Below are 26,765 nucleotides of genomic sequence, written 5' to 3'. Positions count from 1 at the left end.
ACAATTGTCTTTAATTCTTTTTTTTTTTATAGCTGCACAATTTTCTTTCTTTTTTTTAATAACTGCACAGTTTTCTTTATTTTTAATAATTGCAAAATTTTCCTTATTTGGTATAACTGCACAATTTTCTTTTTTTTAATATAAATGCACAGTTTTCATTTTCTTTTTATAACTGCACAGTTTTTGTTTTTTTATAACTGTACATTTGTTTTTCTTTCTTTTCTTTTTTTTTTATAACTGCACAATGTTTTTTATAACTGAACAAATTTTCTTTATTTTTTATATAAGTGCACAATTTTCTTTATTCGGCATAACCATACATTTGCAAATGCGATGCTGCTTTTCTACAACAGTTCCATAAAGAAGAATATAATATCAAGTACATGATATTTCGGACACGCCATCATCAAATGTTCGGTTTATTGTTGCTCCTCAAGCATGTCTGCTAGCTGACTAGCTAACTCCCATTCATCTGTACATTCAAGTTAAATTTTTAGAGTTTTGCTAAGAGTAAAATCTCTCTTCCTTCTTCTCAGCTTGATTTGAGAGACTTTCTTATTTGGAGTCAAAATAAGAATATATATAATCAAAATATTGTTTGCCATGTCGCTAATTTTACTACGCTAACTCTGCTAACGGTTTCCTTCACCGGAAGTGGAATTTTTTTGAATGAACCAGAGCTAACTGTTTTATAATCACCGTTATCATGCTAGCTTGTTTATCCTGACAGTATCCATCATCTCAGCATGTTATCAAGGGTTTGATCTCCTTGGGATTAGTTACTCTTGTCATTTTTTTTCTCTTTATTGAACAAATTCTGTTGCAAAATCTCCAAACCATGGACTTATTAACACCAGAAAACAGACCCAAAGACTCAGATCCGTTTCCACATAGGAGACACTTTAAACATGCTGTGGAAAAAGCTGCCTCCTAAACACGAGGTGCTTGTGTGTAGTGAGCAGGAGAGTTTTCTACAACATGTTTATATCCTACTTTATTTGAGTTGCGTCAGCGATTCGACGCAACTGTGTCTTCTGATTCTGTCATCTATTCACGCTAATTAATCAGCCCAGTAAAAACCAGTGTGTAGTGCAGTAGGATGGGATTCAGAATCTGTGTCATGAATATATTTCATCTTAGGTGTAATGAAAAAAAGCCATAGTGAGTAACTTTCTTCTTCTTTTTCTTCTCTTCATTATTGACCTAAAAGAAAAAAGCGCTGATGGTCGCTAGCTTATCTCCTGAAAGAGTTTGGGGAAGAGGTGTGTCTTCAGACAGACAGCTGAAGTTTATTCCTCTGATACAGAAACAAGGTTTTATACTTTCTCATGTCAGGCTGGAAATTTAGATTTCTTCTTCACAGGTACCTCCTATGCAGCTGGACATGTAATTTGCATCATCCACCAGTAGCTTTAAGGGTTAAATGTCAATGCATTGCTGTGTTTGAAGCTTGAAACTGTGGAGATTTACTGTATTGATATTTTTACTGCATTGAAAATGATGAATATATTTCACTAGGGTTGCCAGATTTAAAATGATAAAATAAATTATATTATTATTTAATAAATAAATTATTTTTGAATTAGATATAAATTAAATTGGATGGTTTTACACTGTGGTTGGATGGCAGTCCTATTTATTTATTTGATATAAACCATGATTTCCTTAATTGATTAGTTCCACATTAATCCACATGGTGTGTGAATCTCAAATATTGTGATATGGAATAAAGGAAGAACAGGATGGAAGCTTTTCAAAACATTTACATTTACATGTCTGGCATTTAGCAGACGCCCTTATGCAGAGTGACTTGCATCTAGTCTCATTTTATACTACTGGGCAATTAAGGGGTTCAGGGCCTTGTTCAGGGGCCCAGCAGTGACAGCTTGGTGGACCTGAGATTCTAACTCACAACCTTCTGATCAGTAGTCCAACACCTTAACCACTAATCTAAGACAATCCCCCAGCATTGAGAAAATGATTGTTATTTTCTTAACCTGGAGAATGCCATCCCCTTCTCATCCCTCTGTAAATTAGACCCTGGGTATTGTTATTGTGATAAATGATCAGCGTATCATGTGTATTGTCATTTCTATAACACTGACCGAGCTGAATTGTTGAGTAGAGTTTAATGAAAATCTCTTCAAATCTATTGATGTTCTCCTTCTGGTCATTTCTAAACATGCAAAGAGGATTTGGATTAGGATTAAAAACTAGATTGACAGCTTTCATTCATTTGCATTGTGTGTTTTTGTGGACAGAGATCCGCTCTCAGCTGTTGGAGCAGCAGAAATGTCTGGAGCAGCAGACGGAGATGCGAGTGCAGCTCCTCCAGGACCTGCAGGATTTCTTCCGCAAGAAGTCTGAGATCGAGAGCGAGTACTCGCGCAACCTGGAGAAGCTGGCCGAGCGCTTCATGGCCAAGACGCGCAGCACCAAGGACCACCAGCAGTACAAGTGAGCAGAGCTGAGAGAAATGAGGCTGCACTGACAGCTCAGAGATCTAAACCTAGATTTGAGATACAAGTCTGTGTTTTTTTTCTTTTGTGTTCCTGTGAATCATCTTTCCATCTTTCTCTCTGTATGTTTGGTGGCCTGGAAAAATGTCAGATAGTAAATTTTCTACTACATATAGTTTAGTAAACCATATACACTATATTTCCAAAAGTTTTGGGACGTCCGCCTTTACATGCGCATGAATGTAATATGGGTTTGTCCCACACGTTACAGCTATAACACCTTCAACTCTTCTGGGAAGGCTTTCCACAAGGTTTAGGAGTGTGTTCATGGGAATTTTTGACCATTCCTCTAGAAGCACATTTGTGAGGTCAGGCACTGATGTTGGACGAGAAGGCCTGGCTCACAGTCTCCACTCTAATTCATCCCAAAGGTGTTGAGGTCAGGACTCTGTGCAGGCCAGTCAAGTTCCTCCACACCAAACTCACTCATCCATGTCTTCCTCATCCATCCATCCATGGACCTTTCTTTGTGCACTGGTGTGCAGTCATGTTGGAACAGGAAGGGGTCATCCCCAAACTCTTCCCACAAAGTTGGGAGCATGAAATTGTCCAAAATGTCTTGGTATACTGAAGCATTAAGAGTTCCTTTCCCTGGAACTAAGGGGCCAAGTCCAACACCTGAATTCAATGGTTTGGAGGGGTGTCCCAAAACTTTTGGCAACATAGTGTATATAGACTTATAGACTTTCCTGTTTACAGACTAGATTTGATCAAACACTTCCACTATGTGAGGAAATCACACTCAGCTAGCAAGGTCTTACACACCTTTAAACAGTTTGTTTTGTAATGACTTCCTATGAGAGCTGTTCTCACGTTCTACACACGTGAATGGAAGATGGATTTGGCAGAACGTGTGTTGCGATGATGTCATACTTCATGTCTCAGCCCAAATCTAAGATAAATCTGCTTCTTTTTATAAAGTAAATAAATTGCAAACTCCTCTGAATATTGTGAAAAGCTAGCCTAGGCAAGATAAAAAGTAAATGAAAACAGTCAAATAATTTCACCATGTTGAAATTTAGTTGAGAAGCAAAAAATATTTTTTTTTAATTAATTTTGGCCAAAATTAATTTTTTTAATTTAATATTAGTTTGTTTTAGCAACAGGAAACATCTAATGTGTTTTCCTAGACTGCTCTACAATTTTTCTACAATCTTATCTTTGTCGTATTCTCTTATCTCTCTCAGTTTTGGTTTGTTTTAAAAGCAGAAGTGTCATTAGGAACTACACAGTATCCTTTCCTTCCTGTGCGTTTATTTCCTGAAAAAAATCAAATCAGAATTGGCAGAGATACTGGGAGATAACTGCTCCTCCTTCCTTTATGTATTCTGCTCATCTGTCATGGTGTGTGTGTGTGTGTGTGTGTGTCTGTGTGTTTGTGTCTGTGTCTGTGCAGTCTCATTAATGCAGATAGCATTCTGCAGCAAAAAGGATGAAACCATAGAAAAAGAAAAGGCAGTGTAAGAGAGACGAAGACCCCCTCTACCCCTCCCCTCTCTCTCTTTCTCTCTCTCTCTCTCTCTCTCTCTCTCTGTCTCTCACTTTCTGTCTCTCTCTCTTCCTCTCTCACTTTCTCACTCCCTCTCTCTCTCTCTCTCTCTCTCTCTCTCTCACTTTCTCTGTCTCTGTCCCTGTCTCTCTCACTTCCCCTCTCTCTCTCTCTCACACTCTTTCTCTCTCTCTCGCTCCCTCTCTCTCTCTCTCTCTCTCTGCCCCCCTCCTCTCTCTCTCCTTCTCTTTCTCCTTCTCTCAGCATGCATACCTCTCTCTGCACACTGCACAGCTTCAGTGGTGTGTGTTGCACCGTCGTCGTGCAGGTCCTCACAGGACCGAGTCTGCTGAATGTCTGCTCAGAGATCCCTGTGTTAATATCACTGCTGATGAACCTTTCAGCTCTAAAAATCCTCACTGAATACAAGATCCTGAGATCCACCTTCATAGATTATTACATCTCATCATTACTGCCACTTAATATCTCATAACTGTCCATGTTTATTATACTCACAACACATGCAGACCGAATAATAAAAATCATTATCACGATGTTCATCTATCTCCCTGTCTGCCTTCCACCAATTTTATACAACGTGGGTCTCTAAAAGTATTGGCACCCTTCACAAAAACTTAAAATTTACAAAAATAATACCTTCAAATATTATTACATGTACAGATGCACTGCTCTATAAGTATTGGCACCCTTCATAGTAAGAGATGTAAATCCAAAGCTAATGAATAAAACTAAGTCTTAAGAATAGATTTAAAGATATTCAGTCCTTAAGAGGATTTACAGTGTGAACGAGGAACAGATACGAGATACATCTGAAAGAGATCACAGATATATTCAGGAGCCATTTTGTGTAGTACATCATACACGAAATCAGCTGAATTTAATCAAGAGTCAATGCAATGAGACAAGCATAGGAGAAATATGATCCCCTTTTCTTTAACAGTCAGGCTACCGCATTTTAAACCGTCTGCAGCCGAGACGCTGAGGCAGGCGGGCGTACGGGGAATTGCAGTAATCCAGCCGAGATGAAATGAAATGAAATGAGTGCATGGCTCCCAATTTTAAGGTCCTTACCAGAGAGGAAGTGTTTTAATTTTGCAGTTGATCAGAGGTGGAACAAGCTACTGTTTACACAACAGCACTGATTTGTCAAGTATGAAAAGTAATTTTGTGAACAAAAAATTGTGAGAAATCTTGTAGTATATTAAAATAATGCACTGCCTATGGTCTTCCAGTGTCATTGTCTATTCTGGGGCACCATTTATTGTGTTACTGTGTGATTTGTAATGCAGCCTTAACCTTAGACAGATAATAAGTTATAAACATTTTATTTTGTTATTTTATTTATTTTAATTAATTTTATTATTTATTTATTATTTTATTATTTATTTATTATTAATTAAATTTAATAATAATTTTAAATTAAATTATTTTTTACAAATTAAATTAATAATAAAAGCCGAAAAGGAACCAATGAAAAAAATATTTAAAATTATTATCTAAAAAAATTTTTCCATCAAATTTGTTTTTAATCTAAAAGACCATAAATCCTAAAATTTTGCTTTAAATTTGCAGTAATACTTCATGAGCTTTATAAAATAATAATTACATTTTTAACTTTGTTAGTAAGTCAATAAAATAACCTTTTCTACTACTAATACAGTTTGTCTTTTGTTATATGTCAGTTTGTTATATGTTGGCACATACCAACATATACCACATACCTCTGCTAGCAAAAATAAAAGTATTTATTTCTCCTATTGTCCACACCAGGAATGTTTCCAGAGGTTTCTTTTGTGTCTCTATTAAGGGTCATGCATATGGTTCCTCTGAGCTGGGATACATTTCCTCAACTTCCTGTAGTGCTTGCGTTTAGTGCAGTCCTGGGGAAGGGAAATGAGATTCTCTTACTCGAAGTTGAGGCTTCTTTTAAAGCAGGGTCCTGTATTCAGTCGTAGAACAGAAGCCCATTAAAAAAAAAGCTGGAAATTTCCTGGGGACATGCTAGAAAAAGCTTCATTAGTGGGTTTTCGAAGACCAGCAAGGCGTAACCATAAAAGAAGCATCAGAAAATAGCAAACCCGGAGGCCACCCAGTCAGTGTTACTGTACTGATGGTGTGGTTACTGACAAAAAATGGCTTTTGTATAAGGAAGTCATTCAAGCATCAAAGAACAAGTCACACACAGTGCTTTTCCTCCACAAATGCCATTCAGTGTGACGTCTGAGGTTATATTCTCAGCTTCTGTTGGATAGCTTTTCACTGAAAAGGCTGTTTGTCAGTGGGATTTGAGCTCAGTTCTAATCTCTTCAGCTGGTTGTATTTGTGGCCAGTGCTTCCCCACTTCCTCACTAGGCTAATATGTGGTTTGTGGTGTTTGCTGCAGGAAGGACCAAAACCTGCTGTCTCCTGTAAACTGCTGGTATCTGCTGCTGAACCAAGTGCGTAGAGAGAGCAAGGACCACGCCACACTCAGCGACCTCTACCTCAACAACGTCATCACACGCCTCTCACACGTCAGCGAGGACAACACGCGCCTGCTCAAGAAAGTGAGGATGCAAATGTGGTGACTCACACAAAGTTACACCAAACCTTCACCAAGCAGATGCTGAACACTATAAGTGTGTGTGATGTAATGAACTCACCACTTTTAGATCAGGTGTAAGTTTTTATTTTGGGTTTATTGTTTGGTGATCTAGGGATGGATGGATAGATTATTTAAGGGATAGGTGTCAAACCGGATCCACAAAGGGCCGGTGTGGGTGCAGGTTTTCATTCCAACCAAGCAGAAGCCAGACCTGATTCCACCTGTTTAATCAACTGATCTTGGCTTTCAGTAGACTCAGATGTGTCTTCTGCTCGGTTGGAATGAAAACCTGCACCAACACCGGCCCTTTGTGGATCTGGTTTGACACATATGATTTAAGGGATGGATGGATGGATTATTTAAGGGATGGATGGATCATTTAAGAGAGGTATGGATGGATTATTAAAGGGTGGGATGGATGGATTATTTAAGGGATGGATGGATGGATTATTTAAGGGATGGATGGATGGATTATTTAAGGGATGGATGGATCATTTAAGAGAGGTATGGATGGATTATTAAAGGGTGGGATGGATGGATTATTTAAGGGATAAATAAATGGATGGATTATTTAATGGATGGATGGATTGATGGATTATTGGAAGGAGGGAGGGATGGATAGATGGATGGATTATTAAGCGATGGATGGATTGAGTTATTATTAAAGGGAGGGATGGATGGATGGATTATTTAAGGGAGGGAAGAATGGATGGATAAATAAATGGATGGATTATTTAAGGGAGGGATGGGTGGGTGGATTATTGGAAGGAGGGAGGGATGGATAGATGGATGGATTATTTAAGGGAGGGATGGATGGATGGATTATTTAAGGGATGGATGGATCATTTAAGAGAGGTATGGATGGATTATTAAAGGGTGGGATGGATTATTTAAGGGATGGATGGATCATTTAAGAGAGGTATGGCTGGATTATTAAAGGGTGGGATGGATGGATTATTTAAGGGATAAATAAATGGATAGATTATTTAATGGATGGATGGGTTGATGGATTATTGGAAGGAGGGAGGGAGGGATAGATGGATGGATTATTAAGCGATGGATGGATTGAGTTATTATTAAAGGGAGGGATGGATCGATAAATAAATGGATGGATTATTTAAGGGAGGGATGGATGGGTGGATTATTGGAAGGAGGGAGGGATGGATAGATGGATGGATTATTTAAGGGAGGGAGGGATAGATGGATGGATTATTAAGGGATAGATTGTTTATTAAGGGACGGATGGATGGGTTATTAATGGATGGATTATTATGGGATGGATTGTTAACCCAACATTATTTCTGTGATATCTGGATTGTTAAATCATTGGAGTTTAGAGGCTTGATGATTAATAGATGCATTGATTACAGGACAGGTGAATGGAAGGATAAAGGTATTACTGAATAAATGTACTGATTGACAGATTATTAAACAGATGGCTAGATTACCAGATGGTTGGATGAATAGATGGATTATTGAATGGGTGGATGAATACATGGATAAATTGATGGATTATTAGATGGATTAGTGTTGTATGGATGAATTGATTGATGGACTGATTTAATGGATGAAGGGAGAGATTAGAACTGGATGAACAGTGGATGAATAAATGGATAGATTATTGAATGAGTGGACGAGTTGGAATCGACACTGACAGAATGCTGAGCAGACAGCAGACATGTTTTTTATGACTTGTTGTTTCAGCAGCAGAGGAAAGCAGTTGCAGGTTTATTTAGAAGAGAAAACGTGTGGGTTTTTTTTTTTCTATTTCGGGAGGACTGCTAGTCCTAACACGATTTCTCGGCTGCTCTTATTGATGTGTAGTTGCACTGTGTTCTGTACAACACTTCATTTATATGGCACAGATTAGATTTTAAGAAAATGGTCTTTTTAAGATATTTTTATTCCCTTTATTTTCCTTCCCAGTTTCTCAGTGTAGCTGCTTCCTGCGCTGGTATGTTTCTCTCTGGATGCATAATATTTATAGCCATATTTTAAGCTCAGTAGGGTTTATTTGGATTTTTTAAAAAAAGATTAAATATAATTCTGCATTGCATTTTTTTAAGAAACATCTGGCCTGGTTAAAATAAAAAAAAGGGGAGGAGCTACATATTCTCAGTTGTATATTAATCTTTAATGCTAGATGTTACCATGCACTAGACATCTAAATTGTTATTGTATGCAGTTATTTTAATACAGGTACCATCTTAAATGCCTTTCTACTCCCCGGAAGCGTTGTCTGTCTTTCCTTCTTCGTAATATGACGCTAAGCCCGAACGAACTCGACAGATAAAAGTAATAGGATGGCATTTTGCTCTCCAAATGGCTTTTGATCTCCCCATTCACTTTAGATCAGGTGTCTCAAACAGTTTCATTGCTTTCGATATGAGTTTGACCCGAACCTAGACCTTTTTGTATTCGCTTCCCTAAATAAACTCTGGTGTGTTTTTTTTTCCCCTCTTCTCTAGAGTAAAGAGATCACTTTCCAGTTGCAGGAGGACCTGATGAAGATTCTTAATGAACTCTATACGGTGAGAAGATCTTTCCTTTCCATCTGTCCCAAGCCTCCCATCCTCCTTTCATTCTCATCTTCGTCGCTCATCACTTCAGCTCGCCTCAAACCGCTCATCCTGTCTCTCTCGTTTTTATCACGCCATCAATACTGGTCTCCTATCCTTTACTCCTTCTCTCTTTTTTTTTTTTTTTTCTTTTTTTTTTCTTTTTTTTTTTTGATCACTCCACAGCTCAGCTCCAGCAATCTCATCAATCTTTCATTTGCTCATTCTGTCATTTCATACTTCTGTCACACAGAATACGCTCAGCTCAGGTTCGTTTTCAGGGCAGAAGTGTAATAACTTTAGCTTGCCTAGCACAAGGAAGCTCCAGAGGGACTTTTTTTTTTTTTTTTTTTTTTTTTTTTTTTTTAGAAGTTTCTTGTATTTTTAGCTTTGTTGAACAATACATTTAATATAACAGCTGCTTGTGGAGTTTTGTCGTATGCTACCCAAAGTGTTGGACTTAACAGCTTTTAAACAAACAGCAGATAAACTCTGCATCCCAAATGACATATTATACAATTACTATGCACTTACACTGATAGATAGATAGATAGATAGATAGATAGATAGATAGATAGATAGATAGAAATACAAATTTCAAATGTCACACAATATGTTTGTTCGAATACATTTGCCCCACCCCCTCAGAAAAAGGCTACCGCAACACAAACATTCATTTCAGTATTTTATTAACACCCCATATACCATCACTGAATATTGTGATGTATGCAAGTTGTATACTTGGTGCTGCTCCATTTGCACTCATCTGCGCCTCTGTCCCACTTCCTGCCTCTTCGTTGTGATGCTAAGTCAGTAGCTGATGCCGAAGATTTGTTGTCATGGAGGTGGAAAACTTTTCGACACACAGTCTTACCTTTGACTGTAACTTAGCCGTCTATGGAACTCAAAATACTTCCACACGCTGCTTTTTAGATGGGTCGTAATTGTCCGCTCAAGGCTGCCCTACTGCTTGCTGTTAGCTTCCATTTTTCGTATCATTAGCTTAATTTACTGATGGATCGTTCTAAACTTTTAGTGCGCCCCCTGCTGGATCAGGTGCTAAACAACAGAACGAAAAGCTGTCTAATGCACTTAGGCTGCACGTTAATGTTCGTATAGGCAAATTATAGTTCGAATATGGATTTTTCACGTCATGTATTGGTTAAAAAGTGACAGCCCTACTGTGCACTATGTGCTCTAACATCTAGTGTGTGAAATGTAAAAGGGTTGCATCATCCCAGATGAAACCTAAGGTTTTTTTTTTTACTAACCGGTAATTATAAGCCATTTCCCGCAAATGACATCAAACTCGTGTAACAAGATGCTAGCTTTAGCAGAATACAGTAAGGTTTTAAACGTTGAAAAGTAAATCACACAACATGGGATCATTTTAAAGAGGTTTGGAAGACGTCTTGACCACCGTTCTATCGTCGGCCATTTTGAAAAGATTTTTCAGTCCCTTGTAGCCTCGCCCATCTTTCACTATATAAACAAATCTGCGAGTGTATAAAATGTCCTGTGTTCCATTTTTTTTTTTCCCAGATGAATCCAGAAGTGCACCTCTTCTTCTTTTGGATGGGATTTTTAGTGTGAACACTCCACTCACACTGTTTATATATAGAATAGTGCATAAGTATGTGATTTGGGATGCAGTTTGAAGTAGGAAGCTTTTTAACCTGATTTCCACCGTGTTTGGTTTCACAGATGGACAGTGACACACTCAGCGTCTCTCTCTTACACAAACACACACACACACACACACACACACAATCCCGGAGCTGTGAGACGCTGAGTATTCACATGGCATTCTCTGCTGTTCTGTCAGGGTGCTTGAGCACTCGAGCTTCTGCATGTCCGTGTTAAAATCCATCACAACTTTATCACGAGGCTTGGAGCTGAGCTAAGCGGTGGTCATTTACATATGGCACCAATTACTCACATTCTCTCTCCTTCACAAACACGCACACACACATGCGCGCGCACACACATGCGCACGCACACGGCATCCATTAAAGACGCAGATGGGGCACAGCGTATTTTGTCGTCTCTACCTGATTATCTCAATGTGGGCATGTGAAAACACTACGGATGTGGGGAAGACTGGCTTCCTTTTTAAATATGACTTCATTACTCATTCACAGATGTGAGCAAACGACTGCTGTACTGATCTTAAAAAAGGCTGTTTCAGGCTGTTTATCACTTTGGCAGTGATTATTGCTGTGTTCATGGCAATTGGGAACTCTGGAGAACACTGTACTGCAACCTTAGCGGTTTAGACTTGGAGGAAAATTCGACACTCAAACAAACAAACACAAAACCAAAATGCGATCTGAAAGGTTATTCTGCTAAATCTCGTAACTCTGAAATCGAAATTTCGACCTTTGACTTGGAAAACCCCTAAGAAGGCTCCTACTTAAATAGGAAGTAAGGAAAGGACTCCTCAACTCCACCTTCAGCACATGATGTCAAATCAGCAGGGCTGCTCACACCGTCCACAGTAAACAAAGTAGCACTACTTTACTTTTAAATGACTTGTAGTGTATATACAGTACTTGCTTTAGATCAGGGGTGTACAGTTTTATCCGGAAAGAGCCGGTGTGGGAGCAGGATTTCATTCCAACCAATCGGAAGCCACACTTGAGTCTAATGAAAGCCATCACCTGATTAAACAGACTCCTGTGAATTGGAATGAAAGCCTGCACTCACACCGGCTCTATCAATAAGTATGACTGGACTTATTGATAATAAAAGATGTTTGTTTTCCTCCCATTTACTGTGAACTCACAAAGGTTAAAAAATGATATCGTTCCGACTTCCCACATCTGAGACACGCTGAACTGGGAATTTTGAGCAGAATGGTTGAGAGAGTAACAGGAAGTTCTCTAAGGACCTGACAGTCATCTTCATAAACTCAACATTCTGTTTAAAGGCTTAAAACCCAGTTTCTTCTGCTTGCTTAGCATTTTGGCGTCACCGTGTTAAACTGACATCACAGAGTTTCCAGTTTAAAGAAACCAGAGCTCTTGAAAAACTCTTTCTGTATGGGAATTATAAGTTGAAGGGACATTTTAAATAGATTTTCCTTCACTGAGGTCAGGAAATGACCCAGTTCCCATTTTGTCATGAAGGCAGCATTTCAATGACTGCCAACAGATTACCCAACTTTCCACAACATTGTCAAAATTAGGTAGGAAGTAGCCCAGGAATTTCAACCTTCCACTGTACCAAATTTGCATCCAGGAAAATAAAAAGACATTCCGAATCTGGTTAGGAAACAAACCCTGTTAGATTAGCTCTGATAGCGTTGTTGTTTCAACACCTTGGTATTTGTGGTCAAGCGTGATCCTGATGGCTTGGCAAAATCTGTGCAGGTGATGAAAACCTACCACATGTACCACAGCGAGACTCTGAGCTCCGAGAACAAGCTAAAGGAGGCCGAGAGGCAGGGCGAGAGGCAGGGCCGAGGTGGGGAGGTGTTCAGCCTGCGCAATGAGGAGCGCCATCAGCGCCGCAACGCCGCCCGCAAAATCCAGAAGATGAAGGAGAAGGTACGAGAGTCAAGACACGATCCTCTTGGAGCGTTACACTGCTTTAGACACTAATAATGTTAAAAGATTACTATATTAGATTCATGTCTCTATTTATGTCACTAAGAGCGGATAGCGGCGTGCTGTAAATAATAAAAACCAGCATGTAGAGGCATGACACAGCGTGAAACTTCTAGTATTTTGTCATTTGGGTTTAACGAATCAGACATCATTTGTATTGTATGTCACAGACCAGGCATGAATACATGCAATTATTTTGTATAGCTCATTATTTCACCAGTTGTAGTACAATAATAAATATTATATGTTACTCTAGATCAGCTCATAACAGCTTATGTGCCGGGATTTTTTCCTACAGCAGTAGCTCCACATCATTTAAGATGAAAAACATTGTGTAAAACATATTCATTGATGTAGTGCAGTATTCTGTTAGGAAATGTTTATTTAATATTTATGGACCGTGTCTCTCCTGTCAGTGTTTTGTAACAGTCTTCCACCAAATTCTGCAAGACAGAGCTGTTCATGCGTTCTGGTTTCTGCTTAAAAACTGACGAGATGTATCTTATGTCTTATAACTGTTCAAGAGAGAGAGAAAAATCATGGCTGGTGATCCGGTCAAAGATTGACTGAGTGGCTGGCTGACTGTATAGTATAATAAACTACAGTGTAGTGTAGTATAATATAGTACAGTCTAGTGTAGTATAGTGTAGCACAGTGTAGTATAGTATAATATAGTGTAGTATATTCAATTCAATTTTATTTGTATAGTGCTTTTAACAATGGACATTGTCTCCAAGCAGCTTTACAGAACGTAATACACAAGTCCAAGATTAATGTTAGGCAAAATCCATCCCTAGTGACCAAGCCTGATGCGAGTGTGGCGAGGAAAAACTCCCTTAGATGTTAAGAGGAAGAAACCTTGAGAGGAACCAGACTTAAAAGGGAACCTGATCCTTATTTGGGTCACACCGGAGAGTGTGATTATGAATTATTATGAACACCGGAGAGTATTATTATGAACACCGGAGAGTGTGATTATGAATTATTATGAACACCGGAGAGTGTGATTATGAATTATTATGAACACCGGAGAGTGTGATTATGAATTATTATGAACACCGGAGAGTGTGATTATGAATTATTATGAACACCGGAGAGTGTGATTTATAAATTATTATAAACACCAGAGAGTGTGATTATAAACACCGGAGAGTGCGATTATAAATTATTATAAACACTGGAGAGTGTGATTATAAATTATTATAAACACCGGAGAGTGCGATTATAAATTATTATAAACACCGGAGAGTGCGATTATAAATTATTATAAACACCGGAGAGTGTGATTATAAATTATTATAAACACCGGAGAGTGCGATTATAAATTATTATAAACACCGGAGAGTGCGATTATAAATTATTATAAACACTGGAGAGTGTGATTATAAATTATTATAAACATTACAGAGTGTGATTATAAATTATTATAAACACCAGAGTGTGTAATTATAAATTATTATAAACACCGGAGAGTCCTATAGTGTAGTACAGTGTAGTATAGTGTATATATAGTGTACTACACTGTAGGGTAGTATAATAGTTAGTTAGTTAGTTAATCCCAATGGGAAATTTACAGCTTCCAGCAGTATCCACAAGCCCAGGTGATAAGGTAATAAATAAATAAGAGGAATATAACAAAAAATACCTGAAGTTAAGGGTACAAAAATATAACAAAAAATATAACAAATACCCTATAATAAAATAAATATAACAAAAAAACTAAATACAGAGAGTTCAAAAAAATAACAAAGAATACTAAATACAGAGATTTAAAGGAATATGAGATAAGTAATGTGCAAAAAACAAGATATAATATATATAATGTAGTGTAATATGTAGTATAGTATAGTGTATTGTCTAGTATAAAATAGTATAGTGTGGTATAGTACAGTATAGTATAGTAGATGGTAGTATACTACTACTGTATTTGTCTATGTAGATGAAGACCTGAGTCAGTATAATTGTTATTGTTAAGGATTTATTCAGTTTCTTGAAGCTTAAGCGATCCTCCCACTTTCATTTTCGTCTCTTTTCATTAGTAGACTTGGTTTCTAGCTGAAGGGGTTTCATTAAAGCAGCATTTACCAATTACTGTACTGAACATTTCAGCTAAGTCTTGTCTTAATATCACTGACATTATCAACTCCCCTCTTTCTGTGTTCCTGTTTCTCTCACCTCTCTTCCTCACCAGCGCCAGGCCAAATACTCTGAGAATAAGCTGAAGGTTATGAAAGCTCGCAACGAATATCTGTTGACTCTGGAAGCTGCCAACGCTGCTCTCTTTAAGTACTACATCCAGGACCTGTCCCACTTGATTGACGTGAGTATCAAAACACTGCTGATTAGTTAAGCAGGGACGTGTTGCGTGCTAAGCGTAGCGAGGTGATACGGTTCTTTCTGTTATCAACTCGCTAAGCACTGATGAATTATATTCCTGATTAATGCTGGGTAATTAGGTCTCGGGTTCTTTATAATTAACCACAAAGATGCTGCGTAACAGAAAAGGGGCTCAAGACTGTAATTAGACACACGTGATACATACAGTAGAGATCACTACATTTACTTTGATAGAAAACCTAATGCTTTAAATACAAAGAGAAAAATGTTCGTCGTTGTCACATGTGAGCATCTTAAATCTACCCAGTTTCTTACATTTACTTTCTGTTTATGTTCAACTCCAGAATTATTAGCACCCTTTGAGATGAAAAACAAACAAAGCAAGTCCATTTAATAATAATGGGATTACATATACAGTTAATATTTCCATGCTAAACCTTGGATATTTGTAGCCTTAGTACACTATTGTACACTTGTAGAGGACCTTGGATTGCTCCAGTATTCATACAGACCATTTAAATCTCCTTAATATTCTTACATTTACATATGTAACTGTGAGGGTTTACATTCTGAGATTATTTTCTGTCCTTTGATTCTTTCATACTGCACTTGAACCCTGTTTTTGAACCCCGGGTAAAGGAGCGTTCCACACTTGTGATTTTAGAAGCAGGGTTAGCACTGCTTTTTACCCCGGGTGATGAAACCCTGCTCTGAAGCGACACATTACAGTACGGTGTGGAAACGATGTGGCGTTAACAACGAGCTATAACAAGATTAAACAGAGCTTCAGCCTCATATCACGTGCTTTACACAGCCACTGAAGCCCTGTGTGGTGTTTAAATAGTAGCTGCAGCATTTGAGGGAAAAATAAAAAAATAATAACGTCAAATGATGACAGAAATTGTGTCTGTTGGCGCGAAGAGGAGACGGTTATGATCAGAGAAGTCTTTCTTTTTTCTCAGGAGGCTTAAAACAGACGGATTTACACGCCGATATTTTTTTCTCACTGATGCGAAAGCGAGAGACGAGCCGTTATTTAAAGCCGTCGCACGCTGGATTTATCAAATCGTGCTTGTTGACAGCACAAATATGCAAATTAAGCCAGGGGTTTAGGAATGTACGGTGTGAAACGTCAGATTATAAAGAGCCTGGATTAATTGTAAAGTATGAAACGTCAAGAAACACTAAAACCCAGGATTCCTTTTTAAACTATTTCAGGTGTAAAAAGCCCTAGTCTGATTCTGAGGTCAGTCTTAACCTCATGGCAGAGGTAACCAGCTATAACGTCATAATACCTTTCACTAGAGCCTCTAAGTCAACAGCTTCAATCTAGAAAAAATGACAATAGTGTATAAGTGGGAGGGATGATGTTACTCTCTCACCTGTCAATCACAGTGACAGTAACCAATCACGGGCCTCTGTGTGCTTATATAAGAAGAGGAAGTCTCAGCATAAGCTAGGTTTCACCATCCATGGAGACGTAGTGGGCGGGAATTAGCTAATGACAGAGAAAATGGAGGTAAAAATATTTATTTTAATTTATTTAACTGTTAATCATGTTATAATTCAGTTCTTTGGTTTTGTACATGTACTTTACACAATGACAGTAAAGAGGAATCTAATCTAATCTAATCTCAGTGGTCAACAACAATTAGAAGCTTCACTTTTCTCTTCCGGTGCCATCAAACACTCTGGCTTTATTATTTTGAAGCATGATGCTAGTTTTATTTTATTATTTTTAATCTCCATTATATGCCTGGTGCAGGTCCACCATCTGTCTCTTTTGTGTTGAAAGCACTTTGTTTTTCCACAGCCGCATGATAGATGGCAGAGATTTTAACTTGGTGGACTTTGTATTTATACCCCAAGGCAAGCGGAAATTTATTTATTTTTCCCACTGTATTAAACATTACCATAAGTTTAAAATTTTCTCTCGAGGGGTGCCACTGTTTTTGGAGTTGACCACATCGAATTGTTATGGTTATATCTATATGTTTAATAATCTTATGGTTTGTTGGCTTCTTATTAGAAGAAATAGCAGATAAATGACTAGATGAAAGGTTTTTGCCGTGAAGTCACATCATTTCAAAATTGTAAACTATTACGATGCAATTTTTATTTAATTTTTATTTTGTTTATTTTTATTCTATTTTTATTTTTATATATTGTGTAATTATAGTCTATTTTATATTATATTTTGTATTATATTCTTTTCCTTTTTATACTTGATATTCTTTTTTTTAGATTCTTCTTCTAGTGTATTTCTTATATTTTATATTCTAGTTTTACATTTTTATTTAAATTGAATTTTGTTTTATATTCCATTTTTATATTTTTATTTAGACAATTTCTTATATTTTATATTCTAGTTTTACAGTTTATTTAAATTGAATTTCTTACATTTTATATCCTAGTTTTACAATTTTATTGAAACAATTTCTTATATTTTATATTCTAGTTTTACATTTTATTTAAATTGTGTTTCTTATATTTTATATTCTAGTTTCACATTTTTATTTAAATTGCATTTTTTATATTTCATATTCAAGTTTTACATTTTATTTAAATTGTATTTCTTATATTTTATATTCTAGTTTTACATTTTCGTTTAAATTGTATTTCTTATATTTTATATTCTAGTTTTACATTATTATTTCCGTCTTGGACAGTCATAAAAACGTTTCACTACATGTCGTACCGTGTATGATTGTGTATGACAAACAAAAGTTGAATTTGACTTTGCAATGCCGTCAGCGCCAAAATTAATGGCACCCCTTGAGAGATTGTAAGATTTCCATCCAATACAACACAACACATTCTTACACATTTTCCTTCTGTCTTCTTTTTGAAGGATTTGAAGTGTGCTTAAATAAAAAATAAATAGTTGTAATATTTTAGTAACAAACAACCATCATGTTAATATAAACAAACACACTGGAGCGCTGAGAAATTTTTGGAGCAGGATCGATTCCTGAAAGGAAACGTCCTGGAGGGACACAGTATCAGGACTTGGGGATCGATTTGCTCTACATAGATTTGACTGTAAAGGCGGTGAGAGCTGAAGCAGAATGCAAATTCACACCTTGCTGATGCAGAAATAAAAGCAGGACAATGTGCTAAAATGTGCCAAAATAACCACACAGAACCTCGCAGGCGTGTTGAGGGTCCTTTTAGTCTTGTCTCTAGCGTGTTTGGGGTTTTTTCCTTCATTAGAGCTAACAGCAGGCTTAGTCTGGTCAGCAATGTTCGCCTCACAATACTGCAGCATCTTTTCGACCTTCACCGAGGTCGTCTTCGCTCACCGCCCGAGCCGATAAAGACAGCAGGAGAACCTGTGTGTGTGTGTGTGTGTGTGTGTCAGAGAGAAAGTGTGAAGCATTGATTAGAGCAGCTTTGAATTAACCTTAAAGAGCTCGAGTCGGTCAGAGAAAGCCTTTGAATTAACCGCGGCTCGTCTGCCTGTAGAGATAATCAACCTTCTGTGTGGAAAAGTCGGCGGGTATGAAAACCATTTATCTACACACTGCTTTGTATAAAGCGATGGGTGAGATTTCGGTCCTTAGACACGAGCTTGATGTGGAATAGAAACCAGACACCACGTGTAACTGAAACGTCTGCATAAGCAACTTAAGACTCGAGACTTAAGATTTTATTTAAGGTCAACACAAAAAAGGGGCGTGGCCTTAATGTAATTTACAACACTGTTTGGTAACAAATGTGAGCAGAGACTGGAAGAGTGAACTGCTTCAGTCTGCTTCTGTATTTAAAAGGGATTTTTTTTTTTTAACAATTTTATTCTACAGCCTGCTTTTCTTCTGATCGGGAAGAAATCTTGAACTGTAACACGAACAATAGGTTTACACTAATGTTCTAATATGTTGTTATTGTTTCCATAGCAACAGCTCATCCACAGGGATTTCCACAGCAGCAGCTCCACATCATTTAAGATTCATTTAACGAACAAAGATTTTAAAAAAACGTATCATAAAACATATTCATTGATTATAGTGAGGTATTCTGTTAGGAGACGTTTATTTGACTTTTCCAGACGGTTCTCTGCCGTCAGGGTTTTGTATCAGTCTTAGACCAAAGACGAGGCTGTCTGTGCTTTCTGAGTTTCTGGTTAGAAAAAAAAAATCTCTCTTATTATCTTCAAGAGTATAGAAAATCCAGGCTGGTGATGGAAAGACTGTTTCACTCACTGTTGTTTAGAACTCAAGTGATAACAGGTCCAGATCCTCTCGATATGAAGCGTATTTTGCTGGCTTGTACTGCCTTCAATGCCATGAGACGACTGTTTTTATTTAGAAGTCTCCTTTTACGATAGCTTTTACGATAATTTTAAGTTCGTAATCTAATATTGACATGAAGAATCTTATCTAATGTTTGTTACTAAATTTCTTTTCACTTCTTTGTATGTTAATAGAATTAATATGCTGTATAATACACTGATCTTGTCATAAAAAATAGCTGACATGGCAATAAAAATAAATTAATTAATTAATAGATTAATAAACGAATGAACAAATGAATAAATAAATAGCTAAGTAAATAAACAACTAAATAAATGAATGAATGAATGAATAACCCAATCAATAAATAGATAAGTAAATAAACAAACAAACAATTTAATACATTAATTAACAAATAAATAAATAACCAAATCAATAAATACCTAAGTAAATAAACAAACAAATAAACAATTTATTGAATTAATTAATTAATTAATTAATTAACAAATAAATAAATAGCTAAGTAAATAACCAAATAAATAAATATATACATAAATAAATAACCAAATAAATAAATAAGTGATAACAGGAACTTGTCTCATGGCCGTTCCGTAACATTAAATCTATCAGTAAACTAATAAAATCCTACATGATGTTCTGTAATTAATAAACATTTGGCAACAAAAACGCTGGCAGATTGCTGTGGTGTTAGAGGAGTGGAGCCAAAGCAAAATAATTAACCCTTTATACCCAGCTCCATCACACCGCATCATTTATCACTGATTATTTTCCAATAACAGCATGTACTCAAGTGCTTTCTGCTTACACGTGTCAAATATCATCAGATGGACAGTACAGTACATTACAATGCCAGACGAATATATTAATGGTTTGATTTTGAGTTGGAGCGAGTTTTAATGCCCTGTCACATCACTCACAGCTGCTATGATCCATCCATCCATCCATCCATCTGCATCCATCCATCCATCCATCCATCCAATATCTGTAGTGCTTATCCTAAACAGGGTCACACAGAAGCTGGAGTCTATTCAAAAGGAATCAGGGCATAAGGCAGGGGACATCTTGGATGGAGTGTCAACTCATAACAGTGCACAAACACACACACACACACACACACACTATGGACAGGTTAGAGATGTCAATCAGCCTACACTGCATGTCTTGAAGCTGGGAAGGAAACCTGAGAACCCAGAGGAAACCCTTGAAGTGCAGGGAGAACATGCAAACCACACACACACACACACAAACACACACAGCAGAGGTATAAATCAAACCCCCAACCCCAAGGCAAAAGTACTGACCGCTAAGCCCCCTGTCCCAGTGAGCTTATCAGTACAATATAACAACACACATCAGTATTTCAAGATGATGATGATGTCACATTATTCGTGTGATTGGATGTTTTGTTAAAATGTGTGTGTGTTTGTCAGTGCTGTGACCTGGGCTATCACTCCAGCCTGAGCCGAGCGTTACGCACGTACCTGTCGGCCGAGTACAGCCTGGAGACGTCTCGTCATGAGGGTCTGGACATTCTGGAGGGGGCAGTAGAGGGTCTGGACCCCCGCAGTGACCGGCAACGATTTATGGAGACTCACCCCACTGCGTTCACTCCACCAGCACGCTTCAACTTCCAGCCACACATGGGAGACCAGGTCAGACGCCATCTAGTGGTTATTAGACGTAATACACACATACACACACTACTGCAGCCTGTTCATTATACAGATTAATACAACAGCATCATTAAAACTCACTCGATTAGAGAATGTAGTGTAGAGTGGATTAAAGATAAACCAGGAACCGTGTGTGTGTGTGTTGCATTTCTTGTCCATGTATTGTGCATGTGTTTGTATGATCTGTATGTATTTGTTTGTTGGTATATTTGTGATTATCTGTGTTTTTGTGTCTGTATGTTTGGGGTGTGTGTGTGTGTGTGTGTGTGTGTGATGGCAGGTGAGTCAGATCACGGCGATGCCGCAGGTGCAGGCTGAACTACTTCTCCGCTATCAGCAGCTCCAGTCTCGTCTTTCCACTCTGAAGATTGAGAATGAGGAGGTGAGAAACACACGCACACACGCACACACACACACACCTTAGCAGCTGCACCTCCACTGAGAATGAAGAATTAGATGAGAAATTTCTCTCCTCTTCGTCTCAACACAGACACACACACACATGTAACAAACGCATGTATACATCTGCACACTGCTCACACACACACACACACACACACACACACGTTTAGGCTATAAAATGTAGCCAATTTAGGCTGATATAAAATGCAAATCAAATTCCTCCCTACCAGCTGCTATCTCTCTCTCTCTTCCTCCTAAATCTATTTATCTGCATATTTATCTATCTATGTTGGACACACACACACACACACACACACACACAGTCTAAATTATTATTTTTGTGTTATAAAATGCAGATCAAACAATCTGCCTCTTTCACTCCTCCCTACCAGCTGCCACCTCTCTCTCTCTCTCTTTCTCTTTTTCTCTCTCTCTCTCTTTCTCTTTCTGTCTCTCTCTCTCTTTCTCTTTCTCTCTCTCTCTCTCTCTCTCTTTCTCTTTCTCTCTCTCAATCATTTATCTATCTATGTATATCTCTCACTCACACACACACACACACTTTTTGACTAAAGTGTTTTTTGAATATATAATGTAGATCAAAATCTCTTTTATTCCTCCCAACCAACTGCTACCTCTCTCTCTCTCTCTCTCTCTCTCTCTCTCTCTCACACACACACAAACCCGCATACCTGTCTGTCTGTCTCTCTCTCTCACACACACACACACACACATACACTGCATACCTGTCTGTCTCTCTCTCTCTCTCTCTCACACACACACACACACACACAAAAACCTGCATACCTTTCTGTCTCTCTCTCTTTCTCTCTCTCACCTCACACACACACACACACACACACACACACAACTGCATACCTTTCTCTCTCTCTCTCTCTCTCTCTCTCTGTTGGAGAGGAGGGTTGTTTATTACCGGTTGCTGGCAGACCAGCTGTTTCCTGCAGCCCTCACCGTGTAAAAGGGCAGAGCCAAAGTGCTGATGGAGGCTTAATTTGTGCAATAAGGTTCTCCTGCTCCTGCACACACGCACACACACACACGCGCGTGCGCATACACACACACATGCGTGCACACACGCGCGCGCACACACACACACACTGTCCCATCTGGAGTCCCCACACAGTATAAATTCTCAATTCTCAGGAACTTAATCATGATCATCTATAAGACATGTATATGCTTTTACTTCATAACTAATACATCATGAAGACTCATTAAAGAGATCAGAGGAGAACGGTCAGATTGGTTTGAGTCGACAGGAAGTCTAGAGAGAGAACTCATATAATCACTCTTTACAGCCGCACTGAACAGAACTGCCTCTCGCAATGTACAGTCCACTGAACCAGTTTGAGATTTTATACTGGAACACCAATTTCTGACCTTACAAACTGGTCACCTTTTATGAACAGCCCTCTGTATTTCACAGCTCTTCACCTATTGCGTGTGTCGTGTCCTGAACAGGTGAAGAAGACGTCCGAAGCCACGCTGAGCACCATCCAGGACATGCTGAACATGGAGGACTATGACGTGTCTGAGAGTTTCCAGCACAGCCGCTCCACCGAGTCGGTCAAGTCCAGCGTGTCGGACACCTACCTCAGCAAACCCAGCCTGGCCAAGAGACGAGCCAACCAGCAGGAGACGGAGCTCTTCTACTTCACTGTACGCGTCTCGAGCTGCGTCCCACATCACCTGCTACACACTACACACTTACACTATGTACTCTAGAGTCTAGTGTATGAATTTAGAAGGGTCGTATCATCTCAAAGGAGTTTTTTTAGGAAAAAACACTTTAGGATACATTAAAATTTAAAAAATACTGAAAAATAAATCGCTCAACATGAGCAAGCAGTGCCTGGTAGCTCCGCCCCTCTTCTGCTATGCAAGCAGCGTTGACGTGTATATAACGGAACCCCAGTTGGACATTTTGTAGTAGAACCCCAGTTGGACATTTTATAATGGAACACCAGTCTGACATTTTATAGTGGAACACCAGTTTGACATTTTGTAGTAGAACACCAGCTATAGTGGAACACCAGTTGGACATTTTATAGTGGAACACCAGTTTGACATTTTGTAGTAGAACACCAGTTTGACATTTTGTAGTAGAACACCAGCTATAGTGGAACACCAGTTGGACATTTTATAGTGGAACACCAGTTGGACATTTTGTAGTGGAACACCAGCTATAGTGGAACACCAGTTGGACATTTTATAGTGGAACACCAGTTTGACATTTTGTAGTAGAACACCAGCTATAGTGGAACACCAGTTGGACATTTTATAGTGGAACACCAGTTGGACATTTTATAGTGGAACACCAGTTGGACATTTTGTAGTAGAACACCAGTTGGACATTTTGTAGTAGAACACCAGCTATAGTGGAACACCAGTTGGACATTTTGTAGTAGAACACCAGTTGGACATTTTGTAGTAGAACACCAGCTATAGTGGAACACCAGTTGGACATTTTATAGTGGAACACCAGTTGGACATTTTATAGTGGAACACCAGTTGGACATTTTATAGTGGAACACCAGCTATAGTGGAACACCAGTTGGATATTTTATACTGGAACACCAGTTAGCAGCTTTAGGAGGATACGGTAAAATGTAAAAAAATATTGAAAAATAAATCACATAGCGTGACCAACTTTCCGCTACGCAAGCAAGCTGTGAGTGTTCAACATTCCAGACTCCATGTCTGTGAAGATTCCCAGTCTTACATGTGCGGTTATCTGGAAGTTGAGTCATATCAGCTGGTCTTCTCTCTAGTTTAATCGAAACGTTTCACTACTCATCCGAGGAGCTTCTTCAGTCTGAGGGAACTTCCATAAATGTGTATCCTCCAGGGTTAAGGATCTTCCTATACCCAGAGCTCTACACTGGAGAGACTAAACAACAGCTCCATGGGAGGATGTACTAACACAGAAGAGGCAACACTTCAGGACCAGAATCAGCGGTCTAGCTGCACCTGAAAGACAAAGGACACGCATTAGAGGATGAAAATTTAGACAGAGAAGAAAGGAGTTAAGGAGGTCATCTATGTCTAGGTGGAAAACCCTTCTCTCAACATAGATGGAGGTCTTCGGCTCCTATTTTTCATGCTGCTCTTACATCCATCCCCAAGAGGATCAAGACATCCTCATACGTCCACCAGGAAAGGCACACCTAAGGACTCCCTTATCAACTCTTACATTCTCTGATACTTCAATACACTCTCCTCTTACTCTCCATCTCTGGGGTCATTACATCCTAAACAACTCCCTTACTCCTAACACCTCCTCCCATTCTCACCTCAGCTTGTTCCTTGAACGAGGCTACCCAGTGAGGGGAGGATCCTTGACCCTGGAGTATACAAATTCGTGGAATCCCTCAGACTGATGAAGCTGATGAGTAGTGAAATGTTTGGCTCTAACTTGAAAAAAGTCTATTAAACAGGACTCAACTTCCAAATTCAGACTTCGCTTTTTCAGTTGAATAAGTGCATCATCCGGCTACCTGAAGTCTTCTTCTTCAGTGTGAACACATGACTCTCACATTATTTATATTACACAATGCCACAGAATAGTGCATAAGTATGTGATTTGTGGCACACCTTTAGTTCCTCCCCCTCCACACACACACACACACACACACACACTGATTGACATAATAACGTGTCTGATCTGATGTTTATTACTGACCATGGCTCTGATATTATTCTCATCCAGCAGTAAATCAGTGGTCCAGTGTCCGGGTTTCTACCAGTCGTAGTTTTATTTACTCAGTAATGGGAGTGGTGTGTGCTGACCTGGAGTAATTACATCATTAATTACTGGTCTAATCACATTAATATTGACTCTAAACGCGTGTGTGTGTGTGTGTGTGTTACAGAAACTGCGGGAGTATCTAGAAGGCAGTAACCTCATCTCCAAACTGCAGGCCAAGCACGATCTACTGAAGAGGAGCATAGCAGAGGGTGAGTTCATCAGCAGCTCCGTTATAAATTCACCATCAATCTTTTTCCACATCCATACACACATTTCATACCTCTGTCTCAGCAGTTTTTTAACCATTTTTACTACTACACTGGTGTGCTATTATACCGGGAGTGTAAGCAACTGAAGGATTTTCTTATCTCTGGGAGTCTGATATAAATTGAGTCTGTTGGCTTTCAGTGTGTTTTAGACGTGTTTTTTTTTCCTCTGTTGGAGAACCTTACACAGAATTTTAGTGGTTGAGGATCAGATCTGAGCTGCTTTTTAGATGAACAAGCACTTGGAGCGTCTCAGAGAGCAGAAATGGGTTCGATATCAACATTTACTTGGAAGATAGAAACATTCGTGTGGAGGAAAAATAAACATTTTGGGTCATATACTATGAGCATATTGCCAGTAGTAGGCTAGATATAAACAGAAATACTTATGAAACCCCAAAAGTTCATAAGTCTCTGAGTGTCTACTTTCATATGAGCTTCATATTAACCTCCACTGTGGAGTCTGACATGATAAAGACACTCAATGCTGAACATGGACACAATAAAACAGGAGAAAACTCCATGTTGCCTGATAATATGAATCACACTGGTGGAGAATGTGAATTAAAATGTATGTATTTCTAGACGGTATTTTTTATTAGTGACCTGCAGAAAAGATTAGACAAAAAGAACTCAAACATTAAATCACTGAATATAAAAAAAATAGAATTAATGAATTAAAGGCTCTGGTTTTATTGTATTATTTTTTAATATATATATATATATATATATATATATATATATATATATATATATATATATATATATATATATATATATATATAATTTATATATTTTTTAATATCTATATTTTTAATATATTTTACTTTTATTTCTGTGAAGCTGCTTTGAGCCAACATCCGTTGTTAAAATGTTAAAAGCACTCTACAAATAAAATTGAATTAAATTATTGGGAATCAACAATAAATCAATTATTACTCACCGATAATTCAATTATAATTCGATTATTTCCAGAAAGCACGACTTCATCGATGGCTTAAAACTCGATTATATTATATATTTAAATCCATCCTTTTGGATCATGCTTTTCCACTTCATTACTTCACATTTTCTTGGCTCCTTAACGGAAATTAAACTCTTTTTTTTTTTTTTATAAAGGATAAAACTAAATAAGGAACACAGGTCGTTGGGGGTCACCAGTGACAGGCTTTACATATTGGGTCTGATAACAACAGCATTGTAACCTCAATAAGCTGAAGTGTAAACACACCTGATTTAGATCTTATCAGGACAAAATACACGCACGCACACACACACGATGTATAGAA

General features: G+C 38.2%; 1 protein-coding gene across 1 annotated transcript in view; it reads left to right on the top strand.

Moving 5' to 3' along the window:
- srgap1b (SLIT-ROBO Rho GTPase activating protein 1b) overlaps positions 1-26,765 on the top strand; it is a 56,733-nt gene that overhangs the window by 15,543 nt on the left and 14,425 nt on the right. Inside the window, exons 2-10 of the mRNA XM_058417726.1 lie at positions 2,262-2,457; positions 6,413-6,575; positions 9,082-9,144; positions 12,543-12,719; positions 14,971-15,099; positions 20,800-21,021; positions 21,323-21,424; positions 22,924-23,121; positions 25,335-25,419. Coding sequence (XP_058273709.1) covers positions 2,262-2,457; positions 6,413-6,575; positions 9,082-9,144; positions 12,543-12,719; positions 14,971-15,099; positions 20,800-21,021; positions 21,323-21,424; positions 22,924-23,121; positions 25,335-25,419 — 1,335 coding nt within the window. The remainder of the gene's footprint in view (positions 1-2,261; positions 2,458-6,412; positions 6,576-9,081; positions 9,145-12,542; positions 12,720-14,970; positions 15,100-20,799; positions 21,022-21,322; positions 21,425-22,923; positions 23,122-25,334; positions 25,420-26,765) is intronic.

Source organism: Hemibagrus wyckioides, linkage group LG19 (assembly GCF_019097595.1).
Source record: "Hemibagrus wyckioides isolate EC202008001 linkage group LG19, SWU_Hwy_1.0, whole genome shotgun sequence".
In the NCBI taxonomy this organism is placed as follows: domain Eukaryota; kingdom Metazoa; phylum Chordata; class Actinopteri; order Siluriformes; family Bagridae; genus Hemibagrus; species Hemibagrus wyckioides.
The sequence above is the reverse complement of the archived record's forward strand: the minus strand, read 5'-3'. Positions and strand labels throughout refer to the sequence as shown.